The sequence below is a fragment of the Anarhichas minor genome, unplaced genomic scaffold (assembly GCF_050575085.1).
Source record: "Anarhichas minor isolate MPS153535 unplaced genomic scaffold, ASM5057508v1 ptg000040l, whole genome shotgun sequence".
Lineage (NCBI taxonomy): Eukaryota > Metazoa > Chordata > Actinopteri > Perciformes > Anarhichadidae > Anarhichas > Anarhichas minor.
This window is the reverse complement of record NW_027466486.1, coordinates 5,937,242-5,948,811: the sequence shown is the minus strand read 5'-3', so window position 1 is coordinate 5,948,811 and position 11,570 is coordinate 5,937,242. Positions and strand designations below refer to the sequence as shown.

General features: G+C 39.7%; 2 protein-coding genes across 5 annotated transcripts; one reads left to right on the top strand and one right to left on the bottom strand.

Moving 5' to 3' along the window:
- Positions 1-255: 255 nt before the first annotated feature.
- Positions 256-5,251, bottom strand: pole2 (polymerase (DNA directed), epsilon 2). Its single transcript, XM_076107937.1, has 19 exons — positions 5,108-5,251; positions 4,712-4,812; positions 4,534-4,609; positions 4,379-4,456; positions 4,137-4,230; positions 3,946-4,020; positions 3,768-3,851; positions 3,624-3,680; positions 3,471-3,519; positions 3,310-3,382; positions 2,831-3,003; positions 2,646-2,735; positions 2,476-2,530; positions 1,975-2,034; positions 1,805-1,882; positions 1,514-1,622; positions 746-922; positions 542-609; positions 256-438 (listed from the first exon to the last, which is right to left on the bottom strand). The coding sequence occupies exons 1-19, from the start codon at positions 5,176-5,178 to the stop codon at positions 420-422; spliced, it is 1,587 nt and encodes a 528-aa protein (XP_075964052.1). The 5' UTR covers positions 5,179-5,251; the 3' UTR covers positions 256-419.
- Positions 5,252-5,306: 55 nt separating this feature from the next.
- Positions 5,307-10,438, top strand: LOC142968162 (kelch domain-containing protein 1). Of its 4 annotated transcripts, none has more exons than XM_076107938.1 (14): positions 5,307-5,447; positions 5,752-5,868; positions 6,497-6,567; positions 6,823-6,940; positions 7,375-7,487; positions 7,820-7,907; positions 8,175-8,258; positions 8,421-8,501; positions 8,627-8,685; positions 8,824-8,933; positions 9,033-9,105; positions 9,219-9,303; positions 9,593-9,645; positions 10,046-10,438. In XM_076107938.1, the coding sequence occupies exons 2-14, from the start codon at positions 5,761-5,763 to the stop codon at positions 10,182-10,184; spliced, it is 1,182 nt and encodes a 393-aa protein (XP_075964053.1). In that variant the 5' UTR covers positions 5,307-5,447; positions 5,752-5,760; the 3' UTR covers positions 10,185-10,438. The 4 variants fall into 4 exon arrangements, with proteins under 4 accessions (XP_075964053.1, XP_075964056.1, XP_075964054.1 ...); XM_076107939.1 differs by having other exon boundaries at positions 5,321-5,447; positions 5,755-5,868; XM_076107940.1 differs by having other exon boundaries at positions 5,351-5,447; positions 5,722-5,868.
- Positions 10,439-11,570: the final 1,132 nt, after the last annotated feature.

Sequence of the window (11,570 nt, the reverse complement as noted above, 5' to 3'; positions counted from 1 at the left end):
ACGAACGACATTGACAACGGATTTTCAAAGTAAAGGTCTTTCCTTTGTTAACCACCTTTGATAAACAACCGTGTATACATCAATAGTATATTGCTTGCAAATATGGAAAAACAATATATATATTTGAATAAGTGCAATTTCATTCAAAACCTAAAACTCTAGGCTGCCTTTGAAGAGATGTAAAGTAGATTACACAGTTTTAGAGATTGCTCAAAGTAGGGCTGATCATTGTGCATGCACAAATATGTCAGACAGTTCTGTATAATGAATAAAACCTTTATTATCCATGACAGTCATACATACAGATCTATGATACAGATACATACAAAATAAAAAAAACAGCAATTTAATTATCAATCAATTTGAAGCATACAGTATCATACATAAACCATGTACAACATCTTAATCCATGATTTTCTTTAGAGTCCTTGAAGTTTGCTGCAAACACAAAAACACAATTGATTAGTACGATAGTTGAAACTACAGGTGTCTGTACTGAATGACGTGGAGAGAAAAGTGAAACCTCAAGAACACATCCCACCTGTCCTCAACAGTTCTGTTGGATGGGTAGTACACCTTAAATGTGAAGCCACTTTTTGGGAATGAGCCCTGTAAAAATAAATTATTGACAAATACAACATGAGTACATATTGAGACAAGACAATGATATACATTTAAATAATTGCTTATCATATTCTGTCAAAGAAACATTTTTAGAGCCCTCACAATGGCTTCCGTTTCTTACCGGGTTGACACAGAGGCAGTCTGTGTTTTTAACGCTGAATGGGTCGTATTTGTCTGCAAAGACGATGACATCAGGGACTGGGTAGACACGCAGGGAGTAGTCGTACGCCCAGAATACAGGACTGACATACAGAGGCAGTGGAGTCAAGTGACCCTGGGATAAGATGGTCTTAACAAACTGGGAAGAAGAAGAGGAGGGTTAGGACCAAGGCCGAGTAGTTTACCAACATCTTTTCAGCAAAAGTCATTTTTTAAGGAGTAGGGATGGGACGATATAAGATTGTATTGCAGATCGCAATAAAAATCACTCACAATAAAATGATCGTGGTGAACTTCTATTATCAGGAATATCGTCACAAGTGACTTGAAAAAGCGGTCTAGCTCGCTACCATGTTAGAGGAGTGAAGAATAGAGCCTCATTTTAAAGTATTTATGCAGCATTGTCAGTTCCATTCAAAGGCGAGCGAGAGCTTGTTTTTTTTTTTTGCGACCAGTGAGCGGAAGTGACCATATTTGGACTGCAGAAAAATGACGTTGAGTTGGGGGAGGGGGTCTCTTTGGATACAGACACTACAACACACTTGTAGTGGGTCATAAATGGTGATTGAGAGGGATTATTATCGTCCATACATTGTTTACCCTACTTAGAATTTATGCCAAAAACTGAAATTACTACGTAAAAAGAAAACTAAAACCTCTGACAACTCAACTAATAACACAGAGGAATTTCCCTCAGTACATAGGTTTGTTCAGAGAAGCTGAAACTCACATGGTTTGGAATGTCAAGATTGTTACTGGGCAACCGGACGCAGTTCCTGCACATCTTGTTGACCAGGTCTTCCCTGATAATGACAATCTCTTGGCTGCAGTACTGGATCCTGACAGAAAAAACAAATCAGGTCACTTTTAGGTTCTAAGAACAAAAATACTGCCAAAATGTCCTGATTCCAGTGACACATTTGTCAAAGGCTTACAAACCAACCTTGTGTACACCACAACCCCGATCACTCTACATAAGAAATACTTTGTGATACTTTTTTAAATGCTTCTTATGTTTTACCTGCATGGGTTAGTAGTGAACACGGAAAATGGCACCCTCTGTCTGAACTCGTCTGTGATGTGATCTGCCAAAGGAGGCCTAAGGAAAACATGTTAATCCAAATTTGTCCAAAATCTATTAAACGGAACTCACACAATGATGTTAAAGAGCAGTTGTCTCTGAATGTTTACCGTGGCAGTATGGTGCCTGGACCAGGGTCTTCAGGGCCAGGAACAAACACAAAGCGACAACTGCAGGATCAGGGTGAACAAATTTAAGTCAAACACATGGACATTGAATAGTTAAAGGTGCCCTGTGGAGTTTTCACATTAACAAATAAAACGTATGTTTACATTCAGTGTTGCTCACAAACATGTTCAATGTATTTGCTTCCTCATAAGTCTATTTTAAATCCAGAATTGTTGACAATTGTTGAATTCTTTGCCTTTGTTGGAGCATTGCAACATTTCTTGGTACGTTACTGCCACCCGCAGATCAGTGGAATAGTGTGAACCCATTGACAGGAGTATATTGTGTCACCTGCATGTGCGCCCTCATCTGCACTAGATGAACACAACAGGAACTTACTCATCTTACTCACAGCTCCACAGCGCTACCAGAGAGAAAGAAATGTGCAGAGAACCCTTAATAAGACTAGAACAGAGAAGACTACAGTAACTATCACATCCTACCTGCTGTGAATGCTGGGGTATGCACATATAGCATCGGCAAGAACCTTCAATGAGTCTGAAAGGAGAAAAAATAATTAGATTCTGAAATGCGGTCTGTTTATCCCGTTATTACACGAACAGATCTCAAAATCTACAGTAGGTTATGAGTGATGAGGACCCCAAAGTGTCACCTTTGAGTGATTTGATCTGTGTTTTTCCATACGGGGCAGAAGAGAAGTTTCCACACAAAATGAAACAGGTAGGAGGCATCGAAGCATAGCCTGTAAGAAAAAACAAAGCAAAGGTTAAAGGGATTGGTGTCTCACATGTTGCATTCAGTTTAGACTTTACAGGTTGAGATTATGCACTACCAGACCTGAGAACATCATGTTGAGCTTTTCCATCACTTCAACACTGTCCAGCCAAACATCAGAGACAATTACAAACATGGCATCTTCATTCTCCTCCTCGAGCTGCTTCAGCTTGGCTGAAGCCTTCACCGAAGTGGTGGATGGACCACCAAAGAAGTTCAGATCGCCGTAGTATGCCCTGGCAATAAAGCGAAGAGTGTCAGTGACTCACTCTTCTTTCACATGAAGCTGTGTCCTTTACAAACTAAATAATTCTTAGCCTTCATGCTACGTCAATGACATTTTCTTTGCATAACAACAAGGTAAAACAACTTCAAAGATATGAAAATAGATTCTCCCTCAATCTTTGCTGTAATTTCAACCATGAAAAGCTAAAGACTTTCTCCAATACCTTATGTCAGATTGCACATATCGCTACACTGACAGCTCACTACTTCAGCTTGCAATAAAACTTGTCTAAACTCTTTTCTTCCAGTCCACTGACCTTGTGGCTGATGGCGACTCCGTTGGTGGAAACCCGAAGCCATTAACGTGGAAAACAGAGTCATCGTACCAACCTGCAGGACAAAACCATCACTGTAATATCTGTATGTAGTAATACTTTATTGTTATGATCTTATGATGTAGTATTAGTAGTTATCTTACCCTCTGCCAGTACAAAGCAGGATTCTGTGTACAGGCCATTATGAAACTGGTGAGAACCTAGTTAAGGAATACATCCACTTTGAAAGCAACAACATATTGTATGATATAAAGTAGCTTTTGTTGACCCGCTCAAACAAACATATGAAAGGATATTGCTTTGGACATCTCGAGCTGTACTGTTCCACTTGGGTCCTCCAGGTAAAATTTACCCTGAAACAAAAATGAAGAAATGTTTCAGAAACTAGATATCACATTGAGTGAAAAACGGGAAAGCTTCCGAGATCTTCACTAACTCACCTCTTTCAGTTGTGTGATCATCCCTAGTACAATCACTTCTCCCAGTTTAGCTGTGCTACCAAGCAGTGCTTCAATTGTCTTGAGCTAGAAAAGACAAAAAAAAAAAAAAAATCTGTTAGTCTAATGCAAAACAGTAAGATGCGTTTTGTTTTCAATTGTGTGTTTTAAGTTTTGTTACCTGAAATTTGTTTTGACCCTCTTCAACAGCAGCTCCTATTGCAGGTGGGGTGAATAGCTGGTGCCGATGGATACGCTGCAAAAAAAATGTCAGAATAAATACGACAAGCTACACGTACTGTAAATAGCAGCGAAGGGAGTGGGTCAGCACCACCCGCTTTGAAATTCAACAATGACCAGAAAGTCACTGACCTGTTGTAAGATGGTGTAGCGCTCCCTGAAGAGTTCAGCTTTGTCTTTGGCCAAACCACACAGACTGGGTGCCGAATGGCTCGTCATGCTAATGCTGATTTAAAAAAATCCAAAATGAAAACTTTATCTGCCGTACATGCAAGTGTATTACCTGGGTCTAACACCAACAACAATAAAACAATTCTAATTGACATCATTTGGGGTTGATTTTGACACAAACAAGAAACAGTCCCTTTACTTACGGTACAAATTTCTTCCGCTCCATGCTGTAAATGTATCGGGGCACATCAAAGGCTCCAATAATGTTAAAAACATTATCTCTGGAAGAGAGTTAAGACAACTTTTAGCATAAAATAATTCAACCTCGCAAAATCGAGTGTCTAATTGTTGCACTTACATGGTTTCATCACAAGACTGAGTGCAATCCTGAACTGCACTCTCCACCACAGAAAGCTCTATCATAGTAGAGGACACTGTTGGAAAACACACATTGTGGTCACAACCTGCAAGCATGCTTCACAGAAACGCATTAAGTGCTGCATACAGCAGATTGTGCACTATAGTGCTCTACTCACATGGCTGCTTTTCCACTGCATCCAAGACCTTTTCAATAACATCATCCAGTTCAGAGGCATTGACAGACTCCAGGACCTCCACAAGGTATCTGCTGGCCTCACTAGAGGACAAAACAAGAACACAAGCACATGTTGTTATTATTTCTTCCTTTTGACGCATGTGTGTGCTTACATGTGTGTGCTTACGTGGAGGGCAAAACAATTACGAAAACATTCAAATCTACACAAAACCACAGCCTGCTTTTTGTAACAAAACTTAATATTGTTTATTTCTTGCCGCTATCAAGACTGTCGCTGCCTTGGAGGTGTTAGCTTTCTTGCTTCATGAAGGGCAGTAACGTTACACCATTAGCAAAACACATTACATCAACGGTCAGCTATTATTAAAATACATACGGTCGTAGTATAAGTCCCCGCATCTTGAAGCCAACGGACACTTTTGTCTTTATTTTGCCAGCAACATCCATGGTTGTTGCTGTCGGACTCAAGATTTGGCGCTAAACGTCCACTTCCGCATGTATTTCGTCACTTCCGCTGAAGAATCACGCGCTACTCCCTTTGCTCTCTAGTTTTGTCAGGAACCCCGACAGAAAGCTTTTATTTTGACAAGCAAAAAAAGGACCGGAAGCTGAAAATGATTCTGTATATGTTTTGACGCAGTTTATGGGAGCGAGACATTTTTTGCTCTGTTTTTCACACGATGAGGAAAAAAACGTCACGATAACTAAAAGCGAACGTGAGTATGTTTAGAAGTGTTTTTGTGGAAAAATAGGCTCATTTCTGTAATGTGGACACCGTTTGTTTACCTTCCATTCTGTAAGGTTAGCCCTCCATAATCGCTAGAATACTCGTATGTACACATACCATAACATGTACTAATGTTTATCTTAAACCGAGGACAACATGAGGAGCCTGGTTTGTGTCTGCATCAGCTCGCACTTGTTACTTCTCTCACTATTACAACTGCTTAACCTGATGACATTTTTAGACAGATTTCATTTTTTTTAAAGGCTCAAAAGCTCGGTTCTTTCTATTAATAGCAGCCAGTCATGGACTCCGCGTTTGAGAGGCACTGCTCGGAGCTGGTGGCCCGGGAGAGGAGCGGACACACGGCTGTGGTCCAGGAAGACCTGCTCTATGTGTGGGGGGGTTACTTGGTGAGCCAAACTAAGTAACACAAAAAAGAAAAATGTGCCAAATCAGCTGTTTTACGTGTGTCAGCTTGTACTGATACAATGTCATGTTAGCATAAAACACCACACACAGAAATCAGTCTTAGGCCTCCTATGCTTTACTTTTTAGAGCAAAACATAGCACACGATCAGCCTGTGACATATGATCCATGGTTACAGATAAAACTACAGCTAAGATGCTGTTTACATGTTGGTGCACAATTAATAATACATTAATAACAATCCAGTAATGGAATATATAGAATAGTATAACACTGTGAAATGACTGAGACTGTATGCATAACACTTATTTTTACTTTTGATACTTTAAGCACATTCTGCAGATAATACTTAAGTACGTTTGCTTTTACTCAAACATTTTAAACGTAGAACTTTTCTCACAGAGTATTTTTTACAGTGTGTTATTACTACTTTTACTCAAGTAAAAGGATCTGACTACTTCCTTCACCACCGTTTATGCAGCACCCACACTACGAAAAATACATACTGAGCAAACCAGCATGCTAATATGGTTTAGAGCACATTGACAGACTGACATATTGCCACCGAACCTATTTATGTCATGATAATATACATGTTGTATCCTCTACAGTCAATTGCTGATGGGGAGGTTTTCCTTCCCAACGATGAAATCTGGGTGTACGACTTAGAACAAGGTGCATGGTAAGAATACAAAACAAATTCCAAATGTGGCTGTTTGATGTCAAAATTTCCCCCACAGTAACATGAAATCCTCTTCCTCTTTGCGGGGAGTTTCATCATTTTTTGACACTGCACAGGCACGTCACAATTATCTTAAGTTTGAAATGATAAGGACTTGCCTGGAATGATCTGCTGTCTAGCGTTGTTGTAAAAATGTGTCATAACATAAGTGAATTTAAGTGGTTTTATCAACATTCTTTTTTACTTCTTTTGAAGGGAAATGTTTCACATGTCAGGGGAAGTCCCTCCCTCTATGTCGGGGACATGCGGCTGCTCTCTGAATGGACACTTGTACATATTTGGAGGTTGTGATGACAATGAACAGACCAACCAGGTGAGGCGGATGACTGATACTCCACACAGTTCATGACACCTTAATTATGGATTACTTCACATATACGACACGTTTTTATTATATGTGTTATTGTGTGGTTAAATAATCACAATAAGTAGGGCTGGCAATACTTCAATATGACAATTTATTTCCTTTCGTGTTGAAATCAGGTATTAAGATATTGTAATACACAATTATCTATTCATTGAACTACCAGAAAACATGCTTTATCGTGATATATATATCGTCATGAAGATATGAAATGACCTTTATTCTGATAGAAGATTTTGGCCATATCGCCCAGCCCTACATCAAGCTATGTCTAAAATGTCCTGCAGGGTGTGAGTACACTGACACAATGAATCACCCAAATGTCACATCTTAGACTGAGCAAAGTTGACAAGAAGAAGTGATCACTGTTTGCCTTCAAACAGATTTATTGTGTCAACCTGACAGATGGTAAATACATGTGGCGGAAGATCGTGCATGAGAGCGGCGCTGCTCCTTCACCTCGAGACAAACTGTCTTGCTGGGTTTACAATGAAAGGTGAGCACCATGAAAATGTGAATTTTAACTGTTTGAAGTTGTACCTGTGACTTTATGAACTACTGCTTCATTATTACCCGTCAAAACACACATTTGCAGCTATGAATTTGGTTTCCGTATCCTCTCATTTTTAGTTGAATACTGATTGTTTTCATGCCTTCCACGTCAAAACGTCGCACTAATAAAAACATATAGGAGCTCCAAAATGTCAGTGTGCAGAGAGCCTCTCCCTTCCCTCTGTTGCTGTTTTTTAATCACTGTGTTACCAACTGAACCCATAATCTGCGCTTGCATGATAGTAATTGTGATCATCTTTGATTAATGTTCTCCAGGATCATCTACTTTGGAGGATATGGTCGCAAACTGCTGACCAATATTGATAGCAGGAACAGAAGCTTCATTGTTGATGAAGCATCATGGGTAATATTTTGATTGACTATAAATCTGTCACATTTGCTATCCCAACAGTGCAGTGAACATATTTTTAACAGGATATCAGTGACACGGGTTATTTGGAGTTCTGTTTTCTCTTGTTTCTTTTTTCGTTAATTTTTACGAGATTTTGTTCTAAAATGTGTCAGGCCAGAGAGTGATAGATTTCAGCATCTTGTGACAAAACTGACCAATACTACTCATAAACAGCCTCATATAGATACGAATAATTTCATGCTAAACATGTGTGTTCAGATGGAAGATGTCCTCTGGGGATGGAACAACGAGGTTCATGTATTTGACACCATGAAAGCCAGTTGGAGTGAACCACAGACCCATGTGAGTCAGTTAGTCACAGTGTGATTTGTGCTTTTATACACTCAATGCGATGATTAGATCACGAGTAGTGATGTGAGATTTAAGCGATAAGGGAAGTTTAGCAGTATTGAGAACAATTTCAAAATTCTCACATGATATTACAGAGACAGTTTTTGTGTGCAGGGCCGTGCTCCAGCCCCAAGGGCCGCCCACGCCAGTGCAGCAATCAGCTGTAGAGGATACGTTTGTGGAGGCAGAGTCATGGTGGGAGCTCTACATGCTTTTCAGTTCTTCTCATATGTTCACATCAACAAGAAGTCATCGGTAGCAGCAAGCAGAGAAACACAAATCAAAGTCTGCATTGGTAACTTCATCTCTTTTAAATGCAGGAAACCAGGACGAGTGACATTCATTGCCTAGACTTTAAAACATGGACGTGGTCAGAAATGTACGTATGTGTTGTGATCGATGACAAACTACAGGTGCCCAGAAGACGTCTATCTCAACATTGTCATTGATATTTTAAGGCAGGCTCATCTGTTGATAGGTTTGTCTTTGACAGCGTTGTGCAAAACCTGTTTTCCAGAATCCCAGCGTCCACCTCTCCAGTGGGTAGATCGTGGCATACGCTCACCGCTGTATCAGACGGCGGATTGTTCCTGTTCGGAGGTCTCAGTGTAGACTGCAAACCAATGAGTAAGAAAATGTACCCCTTTCTTCACTTTTATTCTCCTTGTTCCTTTGGTCAATTTATGTTCTTGTCTTTTTTGTCAATAACACGTCTGTCTCAATCAGGTGATGGGTGGTTGCTTGATGTTGAAACAAAGAAATGGAGAGAAGTTCAGCATCCTTTTAAAGATAAGCCACGGTAGCAATTTATGAATGTTTACAAGATGTGCAACCCTAAAATTACGAGTTTTTCATTTATTATTCTGTGCTAGATTTAAAGAGTGTGGCTGTAAATTGTTTCCCCTGTCCAAGGTTGTGGCACACTGCGAGTCCAGGCAAAGACTCTGATGTCATTGTGTTTGGTGGAAGCTGTGACTCTATCCTCCTTGTTGACACCGTAAGTATCACAGAGACGTTTTAGAAGCTGAAAAAGAGATGTGAGATTCTAATTTTACAGAGCTGAAATCATCACATGACAAACTAAATCTCTAAAAGCATAGCACATTCACACTACCACAGTTGCAACTCTGAAACTATGTGGAGAGACATGTAAAGTAACTCTCAACAGCTCTGTAATGAAGATGTGTTCAGTTGCTGTTTAGTGTCCGTGCACTGAATAACACTTCACAGAAAACCTGCATGAGATTCAAAATAGACCCTTACAAATCCTGCACATTTCTTTTCAGGGTCACTGCAATGATGCACTTGTTTTCCAGACGCAGCCATATCCTCTTTTCAGGTAAGAAAGGTCTTTATTTAGAAAACAAAGAGATCATTTTATAAACCACAGAAAGACGAATCTAATAATTTCATAGCAGAAATAGACATTCTGACTTGTCAAACAGGTGGAATTGATAACATCAATTAATGATGGATTAAATTTAGGTGTTAGCTCCATAATGTGCATGCTGGCTTACTGGTTAGAGCCATCATTAATTATATTAGATTCCCTTGTGCTTCTCCTGTTCTGGTAATTAAAATATCTGCATTTAAAAGGTCATGTTTTAAATATAATGTATTGTATCAAGATAAACCTCTTTAGATGTATCATTTAATTTACAAGGGTTATATTTACTTTGCTTACATAATCTTTTTCCCAAAATAGAAATGAGAAAATGACGGTCTTTTTCTTCTGACAGGATTTGCGAGGATTATATTGCAATGAATTTGAGGAACAATGAGACGCTCAGATATCAGCTTCCTCTCCTTCCTCCCAAACTCCTGACGGCAGTACAGACGAGGATGTCTTTCTACAGGCCTACCAAGAAGCAAAGATAGTCGTTCAAAGAATGTTATCATTGCCAAAAACAATGCAATATCATACAATTTCTTATTTAAGTACTGTACTTCCTTCAGTGTGAACATTCCAATCACACTGTGTGGCAGCGTTTTTATTTTTTAAATATATTGTGCAAACATATTTATGGTGTTTTATTTTATGATTTTAGAGATGCAGATTTTATTTTGTACAGTCTGCCTGCTGAATACTCTTACAACCTGTGAGGACTGTGATAAATGGCACATTGAAGTGTTTTTGCCTGATGTGGATTATTAGACTAGAGAGGAATATAAAGTATCAGTAAACTAAGGCAACACACACCAATTCACACATGATCAAAAATACAATAATCATTTTTTATTTGCAATGTAAAACAAAATTACAAAACTCTTCTTTTACGTTTCTAATTGGGATTTACCTTTCGTTAAACTGACAAAATTCAGATTGTTGACACATAGTAATCACATCAATGGTCAAGTGTGTGTTCATGCACACAACTTCTGTGTTCCACCACTAAGTGGCAGCAGGCCTTTACGTTTCACTGTGGCTGAAACGCAGCTGGGTCAAACTGAGCCTGACTGAGAGTCTCTGTTGTCGCACATTCCTTCTTCATAAGGGTGGAAAAGTGCAGGAACTGCGGCCAGGAAGGAAACCTCAAATAAACAGTACCAGCTCATACCTTTGCAGGGTGTCCACTTCTGAAAAACGATACCCTGGCCTATACATTGCGCTGAATGCACAAAACTGCTGGTGGAAAATGTTATTTTTGCATATAGCCACAAGAATGTGCGTTGACTGCTATTTCAGTTTTAGAAACCAGGGAGATATCCGTGCTCTCTCCTTAACTTATTAACAGACAAGTAATAGGTAACAAATAAGTATAGGTGTTCTCTGTGGGAGGCCTGCAGTGGGGGGTGACAGTGACACCAGACCACTGCAGATAACAAACCGGGGAGGCTTCTGTCAGACCTGGTCTGTGAAGAGAACCTCCTGGCACCGGTTGAGGTTGGTGTAATAACTCTGCAATTACACTGCTTCATGTTGTTAAATAAGACTTCGGTAAATGCAGAGGCATTGAGTGCAGAAACACAAGCAACGTTAAATTGGAAATCCTGCTTAAATACAATGAATGTAGCCTTCCTTAGTAGCAGGAAATTGTCAAAAGAAACCCTGCTTCCCTTTCTATTTTATTTTTATTTCTTCTGCAAACTGCTGTATGCCATGAGGGCAGCTGGAAAGGACAACGGCTTTCCTGCAGCTTTCTCAGCTGGGGGTCAACTAAACTCTTTCTCAATAGTTTCCATCAGCTCTTCCTCTGATCCATCGTACAGGATGACTGGCATGGTGAGAGAGGAGCTATGGCAGCTGCCAAAAGTCCTGGGGAG